Here is a 21,722-nt window from a genome sequence, read left to right on the forward strand (position 1 = left end):
GATTTGTTAGGCAGAAAAATATAAGAAAAACAAGTAACAAAAGCAGTTTATCTGTTGTGTCATGTGTTGTGATTTTTCTACATGTCTTCTTAGCAAAACCAGAGCTGATGACATTTTATTGCCTGTAGCATACTGGATGTAGCGTGCTAGGTCTTCTACTGCTTCCTAAATTGAATTTCTCCTTATTACTTTAAAAGGTACCTACCAGGGGCAATGGACAGGAGGGATGCGACATGGATATGGTGTACGTCAGAGTGTACCCTATGGCATGGCAACTGTGATCTGTTCGCCCCTCCGAACGTCTCTAGCTTCACTTCGAAGTGAGCAGAGCAACGGCACTGTTCTGCATGACATCACTTCAGACAGTCCGGCTGGAACAAGAGGAGGTTTTGTGCTCAATTTTCACAGTGATCCAGAAGCCATGGGCATTAAGAAAAAAGGAGGCTTATTCAGAAGAGGATCCCTTCTTGGTAGTATAAAACTTCGAAAATCTGAATCTAGGTCATCGATATCTAGCAAACGGAGCTCCGTCAGGAGCGATGCTGCTATGAGCAGAATTAGTTCTAGCGATGCCAACTCTACGATTAGTTTTGGAGACGGTGACTGTGATTATTGCCCTGTGGAAGACCATGTTGATGCCACCACTACAGAAACCTATATGGGTGAATGGAAGAATGACAAGCGCAGTGGTTTTGGTATTAGTGAGCGTTCAAATGGTATGAAATATGAAGGAGAATGGCTAAACAACAGGAGGCACGGGTATGGATGTACCATGTTTCCAGATGGCACCAAAGAAGAGGGAAAGTATAAAAATAACGTTTTGGTCCGTGGAATAAGAAAGCAACTTATACCAATACGAAACACAAAAACTAGAGAAAAGGTGGATAGAGCAATAGAGGGTGCACAGCGAGCAGCTGCCATGGCAAGAACCAAAGTGGAAATTGCAACTTCAAGGTATGTTATCACCAAATATATCTGTTCATCACTGAATTTTCAGAAACAAAAAAGTGTTACAGTATGTGAGCTCTTATTGTTGACAACAGACTCAAAAGCGCAAGGCTGAAAATGTTGTCTTTAGTGAGTGCTTGTTCACCGTCCAGTTTCACATGTGTAACTCCATGGACTTTAGTGGCATTACACATATGAAACTTAGAACTTCAACTCACTTGAGTAACGGTGTTTGTGTATGTTCCATTAATATACTGTGAAAGTAAATTTCCATTCTTACACATTTCTGCTTTCACTCAGGGGCTGCTGCATTATGCCTTTAAACCTGTTTGGAAAATGAAACTAGTGAGGAAACAGAGAGAATGATTCGGGGGATGTGAGGTGAAGATTAAATACCTTCCCATAAGCATGCTCCAGTTAGGCTTATTGTGCTGATGACTTTTTGGGTAATGTCTGAGACTCACTGCAGCTGCCAGTTTGACATTGAGCATCTTAAGGTGCATCTGTTTATCTGAGAGACTGTGGTATGAACAGTCTAAGAACAATGCTGGAGACTCTTGTGTTTAGAGGCTGTTGATTTGGTTGCCAGGGCAGTATCTGCCAAAAGAGTCCTGTATGAGGACTCTTCAGTTTTGGAGCATGTTTCTCCTGCAGTCTGAATTCGTCTGGATCCTAGGACCACCACTTCAAATAGTGGTGGTTGTCTTCTCCCCGCCCCCTGTCAAGTGTTTGAGATGAGAGAAGTGTATGGGTAGTAGTAGTGCGAAAAAAAAACTGTTCACTTTGAACTTCCAACCAACAACCAAGCAAAGTTGTCTGAAATAGAATTGTTACAAATTAAATCAGTGTAGATCAGAGGTTTTACTATTAAGTCTGAGAGCTCTTTAAAAAGCTATTTAACTTTTAATGCCTTCCAATAAGTTTCTGTGGCAGTTTCTTGGTTGTTGGTTTTAGTTTGTTTCCTCAGGCAGGCTTTTCTTGAAATATGCTGTGGACCAAAAAAAGAGCCCAGAAATGTGCATGAAAGAAAATCTTCATGCTATTTTAGAAGGAGGATGTCACATTACACTTAGGGCTGAACAACTGACTCCTGATTTAGTGTGGTCACTAGTGTGTGCTCAGTGACTATCCTTTTCCTGACAGTCATAAAGAATACAGATAAGACTGAAAACTGCCTGAGTGAGAAAGCTTGAATACATGGACGGCTCTTAGCCTAAAGTAGCAGAGACACAAACATGAAGAATTTAGCACACTATTAAAGAACCTTTCTGACCACTGATTGCCTAAGAAACTAGAGGGTAGCATACACTCAATTACTTCTATAAATATATGCAAGGCATTGCATGACAGCATACCATATAGCAAAGCCAATCGGTAATAGCTAACTCTAAGAAATTACTGGATCCCATTCGTGTTCTGCCAGTACGTAATAAGCCCTAGTTCTGAAAAAATTGAGTGAGAGTTGCCACTTTGAGTCCATATAAAGCTGTTAAAAAGCTGTAGTCTGAGACCATTAGGTTACAAGACAGTCTATGCACTTCCTCTTTAAGAAGGGATATGTCTCTGAAGTGTTTTGTTTGCTGTTCCTTCCCTTCAGTTTTAGGTGAAGGACAGAGTTCAAGTTACTTCTTTTGGAACAGTCCATGACAACAATGTTTATTTCTTGAAGAGATGTTTTAGAAAGTGCAACAACAGAAGGCATTAGTTGTAGCGCAACTGTGACCATGGGCTATTCCTTTGGTTTCTCAGCTGAGAATATCTCTGAAACAGTCCCATGACTACCAGTTTGAATAGCAAGATCGCAGATTGAGGTTTCCTCTCTTTTAGTAGCCTTTGCACCAGCTGTGTTGTTATCAAGTCAAAGGCAGAGACCTGACACCTAGTCAGGCAACATCAGGCATAAAGATTATATTAACGTCCCTTGTGAGCGTGTATTGGACTCGCCTAATAAGGATGACGCAACCCTTCCCGTCTCTCAAGTTCTCCAAATTGCCTTTAGTATCAACCAGTGGGAGCGAGGCCATGGCATTATGTGAACTAAGGGACTGTCATACTGACAGAGTCAGTAGTGCTGACCGTCTAACAGCCGGATCATCTGGAAGAGATTCTAGAAGAGCATTGAGGAAGAAACTCCCACTTCCAAAAGTTGCTAAATTCTAGGCTGAGTGGATTGGTACGGTTTCAGGATGAGAGAACTTGCTTCTGTCCTACCAAGACTTGAGGACCGGTATTGGTTTGTGACTGCTTTTTTACCAAACTGCTATATTAATAATGTATTAATCCTTCAGACAGTAGTGTTCCTGCGATGTCTTAGATGAATGTGAGGGTGGTGGTCTTGACCGTTTCCTAATGATTGCTACTACACAAAAAACTCCAGGAGTGCCTTTTTTTGTTTCTCTAATGTGTAATACAAAGGTGGTTCTGCCCATGTGGCATAACCTCGCCACGCACTGGCCTCTCAAACCTGCTGTGTTTCAGACCTGGCAGATCCCACCAGCAATGTGTGCGTACTGTAGATTTACATTCCATTAGTGGACAAACTCTCCAAATAAACCTTTTCTCACCCCAAAAACCATCAAATGTCCAGGTTTCCCTTCCAAAGAGCTAGAAGCCCTGACTCTCAGCCGGATACCTTCCTTTTCAACATGGCTTTGAGCTGTATGCTGTGCTTCCTGTATTGTTTATTCCCAAAATGTTTGCTCAGCCAAATGACACCAGACCATACTCCTCTTCATAGCTCCCTGCTGGTCATGACAGGTTTGGCTAGTCGTTTGACCTGTGACAGATGTCCACGCAGTCGTCAACAAGACCAACCACTGTTTTGCTTTATATTCCTGATGTCTTTTTGTGTCTAAAAGTCCTCCTTAATAATCTATGTATTCTTCCTTTAGATAAAATGACAGTTTGGTGTACAAAGGAAAATCTAAAAGTTGGAGTAAATAGTGCTTCTCTGAACCTGAATTTGTTCACATTGGCTCTCCTGACTCAGCCTTTGGGTTTTTGAGGCATTTGTGCTGAGGTGTTTTAGATACAGTAGCAGCATTTCTCAAAAGATACCAGATCACAAAATCGTGTAATACATAGAAAGCTGCTGTGTCAGGGAAAGATTTCCCAGCCTCTGCTACATAGATCTGTACCTGAAACAGGTTATAAATCAGCAATGAATAAAAATGCTGTTAAAATAATAGCACAGCTTAACAGTTTTGTTTGTGTATTATAGTTTTACTAGCTATATTTAAGACGAAATATTAAGGTGTAAATGTAAAAATCCCAGAATTGGAGGAATTTCAGAAGTATGCTCAATATTTTTCCCTTTTAAAATATTGAAAGGCTTTTTTTTTTTTTGGTAAGTCATTATTATAGGCAGTAATTAGTTCAAATTCATCTTTAACCCATTTGTGCTAAAAGCAGTCAGGTTTACTCTAGATGCCTTTTTGGGGTCTTGGTATCTAAAAGGAAAGGCTGCCTTCCAGAAATATTTAATAGATTTTTTTTTTCTATGTTATTTCAAGCACATGTGAAATGCTTCAAATGATGGAAGATCTACCTTTGGAAGATGTTAAAAAGCCCCAAATATCCATTCAACCAAGAATCAAATAGAAACTTGTTTTGAGGATATTAAATAATCATCACTGGGGGGATTTTGAACTTCCTTTTCATTGCTGTTGTGTGTCTTATTCAAAGGAGATACCTGCAGTTCAGTTTGAACTGGAATTACATTAGAGCTCTTCTTTCCTAATATGAAAATCACTTAAGTTCTCATTAGAGGAGCTATCTAGTGTATTATGTTAACTTTGCCTTCATCAATACTTACCATGGTATGAACTAACATTTCTGGAATTAATTTTTGGAGTTTGAACATGAACTTACCTTCTAATAGTATCATCTGATGTTTTTAAATGTATTGGTCCTGTAAGTAAACATGTAGCAGTGGAAGCAGAAGGAATGGTGATTGTTTACATACAAGCCTTCATGTACCAGATTCTTTCTAGAAAAGTCGATATTGCGGGTTCAGAATTGAGCTCTTGGAGCCAGGCCTTTTTTTTTTTTTTCTTCCCCCTCCCTTCAGATTTTTTCTAGCTGATGCTCAACTAGAAATTCTTCTTTAAGTGATGACTCTCTGAGGAAAAAAACTTTACAGCGACACAGAGGGACAAGGTAAAAGTACACTAAGAATAAGAAATATGAATCAGAAGATAGTGTGTGGAGAAAAAGGGAGAAAGAAAGGAAAAGAAAAAATGTTTCCTTGTTGATATTTTCGTTATACTTAATTGATCTTTCAGATCATAAAACAAGGAGGTTAAAGAATTGTATCTTCTTTTTTATTCTCTCTTCCACAGAAGCTAAATACTTTTAATTGCTCTTAAAGTTGTGAGTTTTAAGTAAGACGTACTTTCATAGTATCCTGTGAGAACTTTTGACCACCTTAAAAGCAATATTGTAATGGGTTTTCATTACATGAGCACCTGAGGTTGGGTGAAGGATAATGATGCCTTTGTGTTAGGCACTGCACACACAAATTACTCTGTCTAGAGACCTTGCAGTCTGGGAAAATGGCAGCGCCCAACAAACGGAAAGGAACTGGCAAACGACTGTGTAAAGACCTGAGATCAAGATAACAGTAAAATTAATATGTTGCAACTAATAAGGTAGAAGAGTTTCTCCTTGTTAATGAGCTGGCTGTGCTCAGATAGGAGTGACCAGCAAGCCTCTAGTCAGGGAGACCTTTTAAGGGGTGTGCTGAAGGGGGATTAACTGGTGTCTTTTCTGCAGCGATTTCTTTTTCAGAGTAGCTTTTTTAGATGACTCCATTTTATTTTTAACATGTTTGCGTCCAAGTCCACAGATGCTATGGCTTAGTTTCAGCCTTTATTTTTTAATAGAAACTACTCTGTTTGTGATCCTGTGTCATGAGCAGCCTGCTTTGTTCTCCCCGGCTGCGAAGGAGCTTCGAGTTGGTGGAGGGGCCCACAGGAGGAAGGTGCAGGAGGATTGACTTGGTGGCAGATACACAGTAGAACAATTTTGATTTTGTTTGCGAGTGAGCCCGATACCACAGCCTGGACTTTCTTGGGTCCCTGCTCTCCCTCGCTGCCGTAGTGGCCTCCTGGAGCCAGTAATTGGTTTGTGTTGTGTTAGACACCGAGGATGATTTAGAGAGCTCTGATTGACCCTGAGCCCTGGCCTGGGCACTTAACTTTGGCTTCACGTGTCTGGGCAGCACCTGCCTCCAAACGGCACAGCTCGGTTGTCCGCTGTTCACAGTACAGCTGTTATATAAGAAACTGGTGCTTATATTTTCCATAGCCTTGGTTCAGAATATGTTTCAGTGTGCTGTGCTGCATGTGGTGGATTTGTGTGGAGTGTGTGGAACTGTCAGGAAGGAGCGATAAATGGTTTAGTAGCCGATTCCTTTGTTGCGTTCGTTGCCTTGTGTGACCAGTGCTCTTGGCTTGACCTGAGCAAAGTGTGATTTCTAGGGAGAGGTGGAATTATATACGTGTGGTAGTATAGTTTGTGTCCACATTAGATGGCAGCTGCCAATCATTCCAAACGGAGCTGAATTATGTGCACTGCACACAGCTTTCCATGATGGATTTAGCTGAGTCTACCAATCTCGCTTTGCTCAAGAAACTAAACCGGACACTTGCAAGACTAGCGCCTCACACGTCTTTGAGATTCTTTACTTATTATAGCTGAAATATGAACATTGTGTTTAGGGATAGCATCCAACAAATACCAAAGGTATTTATATAAGACTGCTTGCTTTAGTACAAAGAGCTGCCTTAGGTTTAAAACAAAATCAGTTTTAATCATTTTACTATGTAGTCTATTTGAAGATAACAAATAAAGTGCTGTGGTGAAACTTAAAATAAGTCTTGAGTTGCTATGGATAGTAATTTTAATGTTAATTCTGCATTCTTTAGAGGAAACCATATGTTCCTTGAATCCTGTGGGAGTTATACCACTAACTTCAGTGGGGCACATTTTCACTCAGATTTCACAAACAACTCGTTGGTAAAAGAATATAGTCTTGGACTGTTCCTCTGTTGTTTGCTGGGGAATGAATAATACATCTGTTTGAAATACACAAATTGTATAAACATCACTACACAGATTTGATTTCTTAGTATTTAATGCAGTAAGATTGCATGGCTGAAAATAAGCAAAATTATTCCTGTACTATCCCTCTAGCTGGAAATTTAAGAACGCCTCAAGTATTTAACTTTTTGGTCGAATTACCTTATCCAAATACACCTACCTACAGCCATAAGTCTGAATAGGGATATATTTTTTTTTTTAAAAAAAAGGCAGTTCTGGAGTATAGCCGATCTTACTTTGTGTTTGTATTAGACATAGAATTGTTACCCGAGTTGCTTTTCTAACTTGTTTAAAATCAGGAGATTGCTAATGGAAGATTGAAAATACTCTCTACTTTAAGAACATAAATGACCCAACACTACACCACTGCTTTTAAAATAACCATCCAAGAAAACATTTTTTTAATATACAAACATTTTTGAAATGTTTCTTTATTCAGATGGGTAAGGATTTTTTGCTCAGTTTCCAGAATACTTAATTTAGGAGCTGAAAGAATCTTTACAGTGGCAGCCCAGCAGAGACATGTGAAAACAGTAATGCTTTTTTTTTATGATACTGAGATACACTAGCAAAAGACTAATTTTTTATTTTTTTTTTTAGTAGCCAAAGAAGATGAGCTGTTATGCAGATTCTTGCCTTGGTTTTTACACAGCATCTGTTTTGATCTGTATTACAATTGTTCGAAAGCTAAGCCACAAACAGCATCTGTCTGTACTGCCTTTCAGGAGAGTTTCTATGATGGAAATAAATCTCAATTTAAAAAACAAAACCAAACCCAAAATCTGGGTTATTTTTACTGGTTAGTCACATAAGAACCACAGTGTAAAGCCATTAGACTTACATTATTGATTGCTATAAAAATATTCTCAAAAACAAAAAGATACTTTATATTTCTACTGTATTTAGTACAACTCCATACATATAGGTAGTCGTACTAATAAGAGCATGAGTAATTTATTTGATGTTTGGCTCAAAGACTACACCAATTAGTACAGAACCTTTCCGGCTTCTTTCTTCAAAGAAATCAGAAAACATGCTGTGATCTAACTGTAAGATTGTTGATTGGTATTCTACAGAGTAGGATGTCTTTCAGTGAATGACTACAGCAGAAAAATAGTCATTTAAATGATTTATTTAATGCCCCCTACACTAATCTAATTGTATATTTCCCAAATAATAACTGATTAATTTTCTGAAAACTGCTGTAGTTCAATGAGTAATGCTGTTTGTTTGAATACTAATTGATCAGTGATACATATTATGACTTCTGTTCATTTTTCTGGCAATTAATACATTTTTATACATCTAGTAGACATTGGTACATATTTTCACACACTGATTTGCTTTCTTTTGCTTACCTCACTATGGTTTTCCTTTTGTTACTGCTCTATTTGTACTTTGTTATGTTTTCTGCTTCTTTATTCTACAGTTCTCTGCTCTCGTCGTCTGGGGAGGCAGAGGTGCAGTCTCTTTGTGGCTAGTGTCCAGGAGCAGATTTCTCCTTAAGAGCTTGTCTCCCCTCAAGCCCATGTGAATGTTTAACATCTGAAACAGCCTATTGATTATTATTCTTGTCCTCTTTAGATGTTTTCTCAGTTCTGCTGTATAGATGTAGTCTCCCAAGAGCTCATCGCTGAGGTCACCTCAAAACCACTTCATAAATAAAGTTAGGATTGCTCTGCCTTGCACATCACTCTTACGCTTAAATTGAACTTCATTTGCCATTTAAGAGTGATCAGTGAGTGTTGTGCAGCTCTTCTTTGCAGTCATCCGTCAGACTTCTCTTCTGTAACGCTGACGTTCACAAGTTCAGCTGTTCATACCTTTTCCCCAACATTAATGAACATCATGGGTTATCATCCCTGAGCCCTGTGGATATCCAGTGGTGAACCTTCTCAGTTGGGAAAAGCAATCATTTAATCTATCCCATTATATTCTGTTTCTGAACTAATTTTTTATTCACTTAAGCATTTCTTAGCTTTTTTTTTTTTTTAATTTTAACTCCCTCCACTTAGTTTCCAAAGAGTTTCTGATGAGGAATACTAGACTTTGGTCCTACTACATTAAAAGCAGGGATTGATGGGAAAAGATGGTATTACTGTTTTGTACTTGAAAGCCGGAGATTTCCTTATTGGTGTCTAAATAGGCTAATAAGAAGTCAGTTAAATGCAAGTTCTTGGCTCTTTTGTTCTAGAAGTTTAAGAAGAAAGGTATATATTTCTCTTTTCTCTTACCATTCTGAATCTGGTAGGCTGCTGTTAAGGCTTGTTTGGTTACCATACTGCTATAATGCAGCACCTCTACTTTGTGCTTGCCTTACGTTACTGGCGTGTATAAAATGAGGGCAAGGTCATTTTGCTGCTGCTTTTACTTTGCTTTCTGGTTTTGGGCTGAGCCATTTCAAAGATCTTTCTTTCTCTGAATTTGTAGACCACTTCATAAATAAATGTATTGGATTATGTCAGTCTTACAGCTACGCAAAAGGACTTAAAATCCAAACGTGGAAACAAGCAAGACTCAAGGGTTTTTCACTGTTGAGGTTGTCTTTTGGCAGATGCAGACATGCATCATAGCCCTGATTTGCTCTTATTTGGAGCTAAGGTTTCATACCTCTTCACGGTTAGAAACTTGACTTCCATAGGGAGAAGAAGTAACACCAAGAAATCTTAGTTACGACTAAACTGAAGTGACTTCGTAGGAACTGACTCTGTGTGTGTATTCAGCCCAACTTCACTTTTTAAGCTCTGTCATTTACAGGAATTTATGATGTCAATTGTGTAAGCATTTTAGGAATATCTTGAAGCCAAAGAACATATTGCCAAGTGAGTTTTGGGAATAATTAAGGGAACCGAAAGTTAAGAGTGTGAGTCAATAGATGCCAGTTGTCAGAATGCTTTGTGCAGATGTGGCGGTGAACCACCTTAAGCATTTAGGCATCTTTTTCTTATGTTTACTGTCTGGAGTCCTGCCTTTACCTTAACATGCCTTGACCAAGGACTTAATTTCAGTTTTACTAAAAATCCAGCAATTATGCACATCCTGGAATGTTCTTAAATGTATTAGCACTCATAGCGTTGTTTTGTGCTTCAGAGAACAGCATGTTTCTGGATATTAAGATTAGCAACAAAGGTGGGAATGGCATTTATTGGTTCTATAAATATCAACAGAATAGGTAAGCTGGTGACCTTTTCTGATATTCAAAAATGATTTGTACAGATCTATTGAAGTAACAGTTGATAGTTTCTGGTGCAGATGCTTTCCCTTTCTTCTCATGGTGGCTAGATTCCTTGTGATAAACTAACTCATGTTGGGAGCTCTAATGTTGCTAGGCATTCAGAGTTTCTTAATGGTACAGTATACAGGTAGGAATATTGATTGGTTTCTATTCTCAATTGATAATGAATTATCAGGAAAAAAAATCATACTGATGTGTTACAATCCCAAGTGATGTTTGTTAGGGTATGCCACGTCAGTGAAGAGTCTGGTTATTTTTCTAATGCAGTTTATACCTGTTTCAGAAATGGGTTTTGTTTAAAGGCTGAAATGGGACAAATAAAACTTAGTATATCATTTATATGCTCAAAATATAGATTGCCTGCAAAAAATCTAGTCATATTACTTGTTCATAATTGAACTTTATTAAAAATATAATTTGCTATACTACTACTTGTTACGAAGAAGAGACACTGAGCATTTTCATGTCAAAGTCTGTGTCTGTGATATGCACAGTTGCAATGCATTTCTGATGGAAAAACTGCTTAGTGGAGCTCCTGGGATGAACCTTTGTTAGCAGAAGGATTAGAAAAGTAGATAACATTTAGCTTTTAGCTTTGCTGGGTCTGTGGACAATGAATGCAGAGAGCAATTAGTCAAAATTATGGTTCTGAATAAGTTCACTAAGAAGTTTGTGCTAAATTTGATTTGATGTTTTCTTCAAATTTTAGTTGATCAGAATATGCTCTAAATGGCTTTTAACAATTCACTTGTTAAGTTCTGACTTTGAGATGTAATGGGTATTTGTTTTGAATTCATCTGCTTCTTGCACTTATGATAATTAAAAGAGCTATAGAAGTGGTCTTGTGATCTGTATAATAGTTAAGTTGTGAATTAACTGCTGACAGATATAGTCCCTGCATAACATGATGAACTTTGGCCGTGGACCTTGGAGGTGAGTGGACAGCATGAAAGAGCTGATGTCTGTTTCAAGAAGCTCAGAATACAGTACAGATAGGTAAGCTATCAGAAATCTCTGACACAATGTTGTACACCTCGATTTTTGCTGTTTCCAGCAAGGATAAAGCCAGACTGGAATCCTTTTGATATGGAACACTATTAAGTTTTGGACCGGTATGAAAACAGACCTCAGAAATGTGAACTGTGCCCTGGTGTTTGAGTAGGGGTTGTACAAGCCTTGGTCTGGCCAAACCTGTGAGATGGCTTCCCCACAGCAAAAGTCATTCCATTTATTTGCCATTTCACAACGTATTTAATCAACTATTTGTAATAATGCAGGCATTTTTGGTTGAGAGTTCAAACAAGATCTTGACCAAGTCTTCATAGGCCAGGCTGAGAAAAGTCAGCTTAATCTTCAGAAACCTTGCTTCCTTGTTCAAGGTCCCTGACAACTTAAGGAATTCTGTTCTGCTTTCAGTGTATCTAATCTGATACTTAAAAAGATACTTTTCTCTGAAAAAGAGAATGAATTTGCCACTATATGAAAATGCATATTCAAGTGGATGTATAACCTGGCACTGCTTAATCCATTCAAGAAAATAGTTCTAGTTTTGCATAGAAATTCACTTTGCAGAATTATGGTGACAGTTTCCTCTTGGATTATCTGCTTTTATACACTTACTGTTAAACTTTAAACCGTTTGATATCATCTGTCTGACCCCGAAACCGTTTCATGTCTTTTCCTTAGTAAAACTAGCTTGCATCTTTGAGATGCTGTGATCTTTTCCTCTGTTCCTTGACACTGAATTGTCTCATTCTGCAAGTAAAAGTTTCAAGGGAGTTGGAAATTGATCTTGCTTAGGTGCAAGTCAGCTGAGGAAACAAGCATTTTGTATGCAATTTTGACATTTCCATCTATCAATAAATGAAACTTTAAAGTAGATTAAGTAAGACCTTTTAACAGTTAAGTCCACTGTAATTTGTTTCATATTACAGTAAGGAGTGTTTTAACTCAAGTTATTTTTTTCAAGAATCTTTGCTGTTCAGAAAAATATTTTTGGTGTGTTTTGCCCCTCCTAGTCCCATTCTTTCTGTTTAAATATGTTTTCTTCCTTTCGAGATGAGTATGAAGTAGAATATAAGGGGAAATGAATAGCAAAATTCTGTTGATATCCCCAATAGTAAGCATTTTAAACTCACCTTTTCTTAGTTTTTGTAGTCGTTTTTTTCTGTGAAAGATTTTAAATAAGATATCAAGAATTTATTACTTATTATATTAAGCATTTAACATTAATGCAGCAACAGTGCAGTAAAAAGGAGCTCAGAGAAAAAATGGAAGTCTTGAATTTTAGAGATATTATAAGATTATATTAGTATCTTTTTATAGCTGCTTTACTGTCCATTCTCCAAAAAGTTGTTGTTTTGGGTTTTTGAGAGGTTTTTGGTTTTTTTTTTTTGTTTTCTTCAGAAAAAGTGGAAGTTGCTTCAGGATTCCCATGTAGCATAAACTTCATATGCCACTCGGAAACTGCCTACATACTTAATTTTCTGTTTGCTTGATTATCTTGAGGTGTCATCAGCTTGTTTTGCATTATGAAAAAGTGTTTTTGTGAAAGTTCTCTTTCTCTGTTTTAGCTCTTCTGTTCATTTATTATGTACAAGTGTTACCCATTCCCAGTCACTGATAAGCCTTGCTTAGGAATGGATACCGTTAGGAATAATTTCAGATACTTTTTTATTTTCTGGAAAATGTAAATTCCTTGTCAATAACCCCATGTTTTGACCCTGTTATTGCTATCAGCGTAATGCATTTTCTTCTCTTGGAAAGAAATGCATTAGATGGATTAGCAAAGCACTAAAAATATCTTTGCTTAACCACCAAATTATGTAACCATCCAATTTCTGTTGGCTGCTGGTCTCACGCTGTGGTGCTTTTTAGAAATCTGCATTTTGCAGCACAGCAAGTGAAAAAAGTTTTTGGTTTACATCAGATCTTCTTTCAAATATCTCTCTCTTTTTTAAAATCATTTTTCATTCAGAAGATTAGAAGTAGCATTTACTGAAAGCTTCTGATAACTATTGTCTCAAAATTTGAAAATGCTGCTGCTTTAATATGATATATTAATCTTTTTTTTTTAGTCACTCTGAAGCAGTACTTCTGATGTCTTCTCTGGGTTTGTTTTGGCAGGGAGGTATTTTTTAATGAATAGTAATTTAGATCAGATCCACTGCTGAGGGCCATTGTACTCTGAAATAAGATGAGTCTTTTTTCTAGAAAGTTCTTTACATATGGAAGAGAAGATTTGGTCACAATGACCAGCTGTAGAAATAAGTGGTGTCTTTTTTCTGCACTTTCTGTATCATTTGACATAAAGGATTTTCTAGGGTTAATGTATTGCAGAGACCTCTGTAAGGAGAGAACAAGAGGGAAATTGTTAATCTTCACTTAGATTAATTAAATCTTTGTAATTTCAAGATTTTTCTCTAAATTTATCTTACAGATCTAAAGTGATTTATCTCTCAGTACACTATTTGAGTACTTGACTGCATAAACAGGACTAGTAGTAAGTTGCTGCTATAACTCAAATTCTCTTCACACTGGTGAATGAAAAAGAAAGAGAGGCTTAATTTACACGTGTAGATAATTGACTGGAATGCTTATTAAAAATGATTGTGATGAGATAACTTCGTAGAGTGCTGTTTTTTTTTTTTTATTTCTTCATGGCAAAAAGTTCCTGTTGTCTTGCAATGGAACTGTTGCCTGTGGTCGGGTTGCCCGTGATAGGGCTGCAAGATTTTGTTCTTTGGGAATGTGACAAGACAAGTCTGCTTGTATCCTAAGGTCAACCAAGTGTCACCTTAGTCTGCAGTTACATCCTTTCCTGCTGTTTGTTTTTCTATTGTGTAGCTGTAATCAAAAAGAAAGAAAAAAACTGAATGCATGAAAAAAGGAAATGATGCCATCAGAGCAATCCCTTTGCATGTAAGGGAAAAGACTCTATGTATAATCGGCTGGCTAAAGGGCATGAGAACATCCTGAAAGGTAATTGGGCACCTTTTGTTGCAATACTCTGATATAGCCCGTTAACTTCTGGGGTGATGCTCAGAAACAATGCCTATAGACAGAGGCACAATACTAGGCCTTTCCCCCCTTTATTCAGTGCCAAAAAATGCGGTTATCATTGTATACAGCATCATCGTAAAGCTAGTATTGTTTATGTACTGCTTCTGGAGGAGCATATATGCAAAGGATTCAAACTTTCCCCAGCAAGTTTTTTTGTGCTTTCACCTAGGATGTTCTTCAGAAGTGAGTGGGGGAAGTTTGTGCCTTTTTCAGACCCTTCTCAGAGTTTATCTCCGCAGTCATGCGTCTTGTACAGTACGAGTAGAGAGCTAAAGTTGCTACTGTTTGTTTCTGATTGAACAATTTACTATTGCTCTTCTGTTTCCTCTCACTTCATTCTGTCTGGGATATTTGTCTCCACCTGTCCCATCTCATCTTTTAAGTTGTACGGACTCTGGGGCCTGTTCACTATATATGTTTTAAATGACTGAAATGGGGGAATCTAGTGTACTTGTCAGCGTGCAAATGTTAGCAAAATATGTGCACTAATAATAACAGGAGCAATGAGAAGATTATTTCCTGTGGGGGTTGTTTAGAACTCTGTTGTTTTGTTTAAATCCAAGAATATAATCTTCAAAAGCACTGTGCTGGTAAGAATAAACGAGGTTGGATTTTTTTTTTTTTCTCTCTCTCTCTTTTCCCTGTGACTTACCAGGAGAGAAATCACAGACTTCTAGTCTTCAAGTCTCTATTTTCTTCTCAAAAGGAAATAACTAGTCTCTGCCCGTGGATGGTGGGGTTGCTGCTGGACAGTAGAAGGAATTACATCAAGGCATTATGGCTGTCTCTTCTGACCTTCTACTGCTGAAACATGGCTTAATAGTTATGCCAAAGAAAGTAGTCACAGATTTTAAAAAAAAAACCAACTTTAAAAAAAGCCGACTTAGATAAGACCGTTATGTTGAACCTAGTGAATAAAGCAGTGAGTTCAAGCACAAGCATTTTAAAGGGGAAGACGTATCAGTAGCAAGAATAAGGAAAGATTGGCATGATTCGGATTCTGGTATTTCTAAGTGAAAGCAGGAGAGTTTCAATAGGGGGGATCCTTGTCATGCATAAGAGTGTATTAATATTATTAATATGAGAAAATTCTTTTCTTATTAAATTGATCTAAAAATTACAGTCAGAATGGAGAGAATTGTGTGGAATTTTAACATGAAAAGACTCAAATGCTTCCGTATTATAATTTGAAATAACCTGCCCTTTCATGACTCTGAAGGACACCTTAAAGTGTACTTTATTAATCCTAGAGGTCAACTATGCAGAAAATGATGATGGGACTATGGTAGCAATGTAAGGTGTTTGTTTTGCTGCTTTTTATTGTACCTTTCATCCTGAAGGAATGGGCTGACTTCACATGCTCTGATCAGCAGCTCATCCTTGCTGTTACTTGGCTAATTCTGAGATGAAGAGAAGCTGGAAAGGAGCGTACAGCTTGCTGCTCAGCAGATGAAAGGGAAAAAAAATTGGTCAAGAGTTTTTAAAAAGTCTACCTTCCTATTAAAATACTTCCTGTGATGTTACTCTCTTTAGGAGCAGACAAAACATCACTTTCTAAAGTTTTAATTTTTAATCAAAGAACAGATAAGTGGCTTATAGTCTGTTTACCCTGTAGCTTTGGAGGATAAAAGTGTGAGCTGAACCTGGCAGGTTTTTAATTTATTCTTCACATAATCCGTTGGTGAAATATGAAGCATTGGCCACCCTGGCATCAACAGCAAAACTTCCACTGGTTCCATAATAGCAGAATACCACTGATGGAACTGCATTCTTCCCGAGTTGCATGTTTTGTGAGCGTCACAGGCAGCTAAAAGGCCAAAGCCAAGATACTGGAAGTTCCCAGCTGGACCATGAGGGATAACCAAGTACAGAGACAGTGCAGTTACCTGAAGGAAACCTTTAGGTTCTTAGTATGCTGTCTTAGGTGTCCACTCTTCATAATTCTCAGAAAAACTAAAATTCTGGGCTTACTTTGTGAATTGCAAAGGAACTAATAGTACTTTCTGGGATTTAGTCCACTCTGTTTGCAAACAATGAAGCTTCTGTAATGAATCTGTATGTCACATTCTGTCTGCTCTTACTCATGCTGAACGCTATGCCGTCCCAAAAATCTCTGAGATTTGAGTATGGTTACAGCTCAATATGAGTAAGGGTGCCAGACAGAATGTATTCTAGGAAGATAGGTCAGCCCACTTGCGGAGGATGTCCATATTTCTGGTAATCAGCGCTGGGGTTTGCTTTTAAAAGCTTAACTGAGGATACAGTTTTGTGTTTTATTGCTCTACTAGAGAACCTGGTTTCTGGATTTACAAATATGTGAGAAAAATTATTAACAGATTACATGGGTTTGCAGTGGAAATAGCTGATTATACAGGTTGCTACTTCGTATTCCTTTTTGCAGTGCAGCTGCTTTTGTATTGCAAAGATTCTCCGTGTACTAATTAACCAGATAAAAGCCTCTTATCAAGCATGATTTGTTTTCCTCAGCTTTTCTTGTTCAGTGCATATTTCTGGAAGGTTATCTGGGTGGTGGTGCCAAACTTGGCTGGCTAGGTGCATGTACTGCTTACCTAGGGGCAGGGAATGCTAGGTGGCTTATTGCATGTGCAATACGACAGAGGCTTCCGAGGAAAAGAGGGTGCTGGAGCCATTCAGACAGCTGGCTCCCGGCTGTGATTTTTCTCAAAGGATATTTAGGAGCGGGCATGGAATGTGCTGTGAAATTCTGGTAGCGGCAGCCAGACGGCCTTGTGGTAGAGACAGCAGCTCTGGGAAAGACAACGATCAGGAGTGGGCTGCTGTTACTTCCAGAGTAATTCAGTCAGCAATCCGCCTGTGTGTTGCTCTTCCCTGGGTATTCGTCCGGCCAAAAACCAGCCCTGGGTTTGGTGAATTGGCCTAGTGAGCTGTGTACGCTCTCAGACTGCAGCCTGGATCTGGTGCACAGCAGAACTTAGTTATGTCAGTTTACTTTCCAAGCTTCGGTGTGATCTTTCAGCAAATTAGTTCTGGTGAGGCACCACGTTAGAGATGCATGACCTGGCTACAAGTACTCCGTTAGGTTTGTATGAAGGTGAGCAGGGATATGCGGTGAGCGTACAAGCTCAGGTTCTGACTGAGGCTGTGACCCTGTCGCACTTCCACTGTCATGTGGAAGACCAACATTACTTCTCACGGCTCTTACTAGCCAAGCTAACTAGCTCAGGCCCAGGACTGGGCTGATACAACTACCCAGCTTCCAGCTCTGGAGCAGACTCGTACAGTGGTTCATTGTAGATTGTATATATTCTTCAGTCCAGCTTGTGCACAGACTCTCCATGTGTACAAAGGAAAGTCTTGCCTAACCTAGCTGGCCTGCTGTAAGGATAAAGGCTGATGAATACCAGTGTACATCTGCAGCATTGAAGGCCATATAACCTCTACTAAAAAAAGTAGGTTATGAACTGAGTGCTTCAGCTAACATGATTAATGGCATTGTACATTGTACAAGTGAATTTTAATGGAATATATTGTCGTAGTTCCGAAGGAAGCTAAATATGTGACATTCAGTAGGTCTCTGGTATTCAAGAGCTGACCTTTTGGCAGTAGCTGTGAAATAATATACAGCAGAATCTTGTTAATTCATGCTAATGACTTAAGAGACCCATCACGGATTACTTGATTTTACAACTTAGCGAGTAAGTGAAACATGAGGACAAAACTTCAGAGATGCACACTTTAACAGTGTGTTCTCTGCTAATCTGTCTTGATAGTAGCAGTTTAGATGTAAATATATTTGTAATGTACAAGTTAATTGACAATAGTATTATTAATGAAAGCAATGATGATTTCCTGAAATGACACTTCAGTTAAGCAGCCAATTTTAAATATCTTCCAAGAAACAGGATGAATCTGCTAGTTCCGTGAGTATGAGACTATTGAAGTGGTTCTGAAGGTAATAGATGTTGGTTTTTAGCATTAGTAAAAATGTTCTCTGTTCATAGTGTTATATCATAGAATAAATGTAGCTAAAGGTACTTGGGAGAAAAAAGTTATACCGACTAGCATAGTAGTATGCAGGTAAAAGGTCCATGAAAAGCTTTGTCTTCAGGCTGAATTACTTCTAGAGAGCTAAACTGTGAATTTAGGCCCATTCTTAAAATAGTAGTTCGCAAACTACAGGCTCATTGGACATCTTCTCATATATTCCAGGAAATTCTTTGGTCTTCAAAATACAGAGTAAATATCTCCATTATGACAAAGTCTGCCATTGTTTTTTATGACCACTTTTTTTTGGTCTACATTGTGTTTCCATGTTAAGTACTGATAAGAATGCAGTTTCATTACTGGCATCATGTTCTTAAATGAGCAAATAAGAGTTTTTCGGTATGCCTTAGAAAATGACACTGAGCCATTTAATATTTGTTATGGTCTTAGTAAAAGAAGGAGCTGAAGCCTCTCTGTACTGGGAACATCATACGCACTTGTTACTGTGCATTGGTGTGTCAGCAGAGAAGTCTGACTAAATAAGGCAATGCATGAGTAGAGCTTATCAGCGTTTGACAGGAATATAGTCCACTAACAGCTGATACAGTAGCCCATCTTTTCTGTGCTATCATCGGCTCCCGACGCTGCACACAGATGTACGTTTATCGTCTGCTCGGTTGCTGATTGTGCTCAAAACTTAGCTCTCCACCTTTTCTTTTCCGTCAGTTTATGCCAGAAGTCATACAAGTGAGATGAAACCCTTAGAAAGCCAAATGTATTTATAGTTGTATTTGTATTTATGTAAAAATCTATGTGGAGTTGTCAGCTTTCAAAGTTTAGGGAAGAAGTATACTGTCCCTTCTGTTTCTTCTCCCACTAGTTAGTCTGGAGTGGGTGAATATTGTTTGATAATATAAATAAAAAATAGGAACCTTCATGCGTATGAACACTACTGTGCACTGAACAACGCTTGTAAAAAGTATCCATAACTTTATGAAAGCAAGTCCTGACGTTGCCTTCCTCGCTCTGGGGGACTGATACTGCTCAAATGAGTGGCTAAGCTCCCAGTGACCTTTCTGGGAATACTGTTACACCTTGCGTGTTTGTAGGTGCTTTTAAAAAAGTCCAGAGTAAAATACCCTTAACATTGTTTCAGTATCTGTTTTCCTGTTAAACTGAGTTTGGTTGTCAGATTTTGTCCCCATGTTGTGTGAGAGTTGGGATTTTGAAGATTTTATGAATAAAGTTATTAGGCCAATAAATAATCTTTAAGATCTGATGGCACCTGACCTGCTACATAATGTCCCAAAACAGTCAGACTGGTGACCTGCAAGTATTTTTTGGTACTGGGAATGAATGTAAATGTCTGTGCATGCGTGGCCTTTTTTAAGGGATTTCTAAAAAAATCAGACATCAAATTCTTATCATTCCCTACTATCAAGACAAATCAGTGATTTGGGAATCCCTCCTTTTCTTGCAAGTTCAAGTCATTAAACTGCAAGGTCAAGGATGTTGAATTATTGGCAAAAGTTTCTGTTACCCAAAGGAATAGGTAACCTTTTACACTGAGCGGGAATTTAAGAAAAGAGCAAAAAATGCCCTTCACTTCTTTATAACATGCTTTTCATTTCTTGTTCCTCCTGACTGTCTTTCTCTACTATCTTCTCAAGTCGGGGAGGGAGGGATGGATGAACAGATGGATGGATGGATGATGTACCTTTTTGCTTTTTTTTATTAGTTGCACTGCCTTTAGTCTTTTCATATGAATCTGTTTACATCTATCTTGAGCTCAGGTGTGTACCCCGAATTGTTTTTTACACATGCAGCTAAAAGTAGTCTTGATAAATTTACGGTTATTCTGATTTTACTGTAAATGCAAAGCAGACATTATAAACTTCTCCATATAAAATCAGGTCCCATGTACTTCTGCGTTTTTACCATACATTGTATGTATCTTCTGCCACTCAATGCTCTACTTTGTCAAGTCAGTATCTTGCTTATTTATTCTTCCGTGTCCCATCATTACTGTTTTCCTGTTCTCACAACAGTGTCATCCGTGTTCACCCCTGGCTTGCCCTCATCTGTACAGGAAGCTAGCTGAGGAATGGAGAGTGCTTGGCATCCTTCTGAGAGCATTCAGAAAGTTCAGAGATTGTTATATATGAACCTCACATTTTGTACAAGTTGTTCATCATTCTGTACACAGAATGATACGGAGAAAGACTAAAACTGCTATAGCACTTTAGGGAAAAGTCTTCTGATAACTTTGGATCAGTCACAGTCCTAGGAACGTGGAACAGATAAATCTGAAAAAAAAAACCCACAACACACAACACCAACCCCAAACACAGTGAGGCTTTTTGTTTTCATTTGTTTTTTCCTTTTGCATCCTGTTATCTCTTCCCGAAGCTTGGAATGAGAGTGAGGTTTCTTTCTTTCAAAAATGACTTTCCTGTCAGGACAAAGAAGGGACTCACGTCTCCATTGTGGGAAGAATGCTTAACTGTGTACACTCTAGCTGAGTATTTGCTGGAGGTGTTAGTTTCTTGTGTAGCCCTTAGTGTCACAAAAGAATAAAATACACCATTTCCTGATCGGAACTGATGCATGTAATCCTGTTACCCCTGCAAGTGCTATTTGATTGTTTTCAAAGTGCCTTTTCATCATACCCAATGCAGTGCTTAAAAAAAAAAAAAAAACAATCACAGCAATTTTAGTGACGAGATCCATCTTCTTCAATTCAGTAGCCTGGCTGAAATGTCCTAATGTGAATTCACAATTCAGTAGCATTGTTGTATGCAGTATATGTGACAGAGATGTCTTTCTGTCCTCTGAATCCGTCTCTGATAATGGTACTGAAAGAATAAGCAGTTGATTGGGATACTTGCCATTTGAGCACGTGGGAACGGCTCGCGCTAGATGCCCAGTGCAATGGACTGTTTGCCATGTCTAATAGCTCTTGCACATGGCTTTATAGCTAATTCCCCTCCGGAATAAGAGCACTTTACAGTGCAAGTTGGGACAATTCCAGGCTGCCTTTTTGACACTTTTCTGCTGTGCCCAAAATACTCTGTTTTCTAGAATGTGTCTCCAGACCCCCAGGATTGAGCTGGGTGCAGTATCATACACTTGCATGTATGGAAAGCATGGAAAGCAATATGATGTGTCCATAGAGATACAGAACCTGTAGAGCCCTGATTTTAAGTGCAGTGACTATGCAGGAAAGCAAGATAAAGCCATTAGAATCCTTTAGTCATTCAGGGATGCTTTATTTCAAAGAATTTCATTAATGAATTTTATCTTTTTAATTTCTGAAAATAGGTTTTGAAAATACTTTTAATTGTTGTAACCATATTAATTATGCAGACCTATAATTTCACATTTTCTGGTTATTTTAAAGATATTGTAC

The 21,722-nt window shown here is 38.3% G+C and overlaps 1 protein-coding gene across 1 annotated transcript in view; it reads left to right on the forward strand.

The window, feature by feature from the left end:
* The first annotated feature begins 202 nt into the window (after window positions 1-202).
* Window positions 203-21,722, forward strand: part of JPH1 (junctophilin 1) — a 79,433-nt gene continuing 57,913 nt past the window's right edge. Inside the window, exon 1 of the mRNA XM_009707517.1 lies at window positions 203-954. Coding sequence (XP_009705819.1) covers window positions 227-954 — 728 coding nt within the window. The 5' untranslated portion in view covers window positions 203-226. The remainder of the gene's footprint in view (window positions 955-21,722) is intronic.

This window comes from Cariama cristata, unplaced genomic scaffold, assembly GCF_000690535.1.
Source record: "Cariama cristata isolate BGI_N322 unplaced genomic scaffold, ASM69053v1 scaffold12639, whole genome shotgun sequence".
Classification (NCBI taxonomy): domain Eukaryota; kingdom Metazoa; phylum Chordata; class Aves; order Cariamiformes; family Cariamidae; genus Cariama; species Cariama cristata.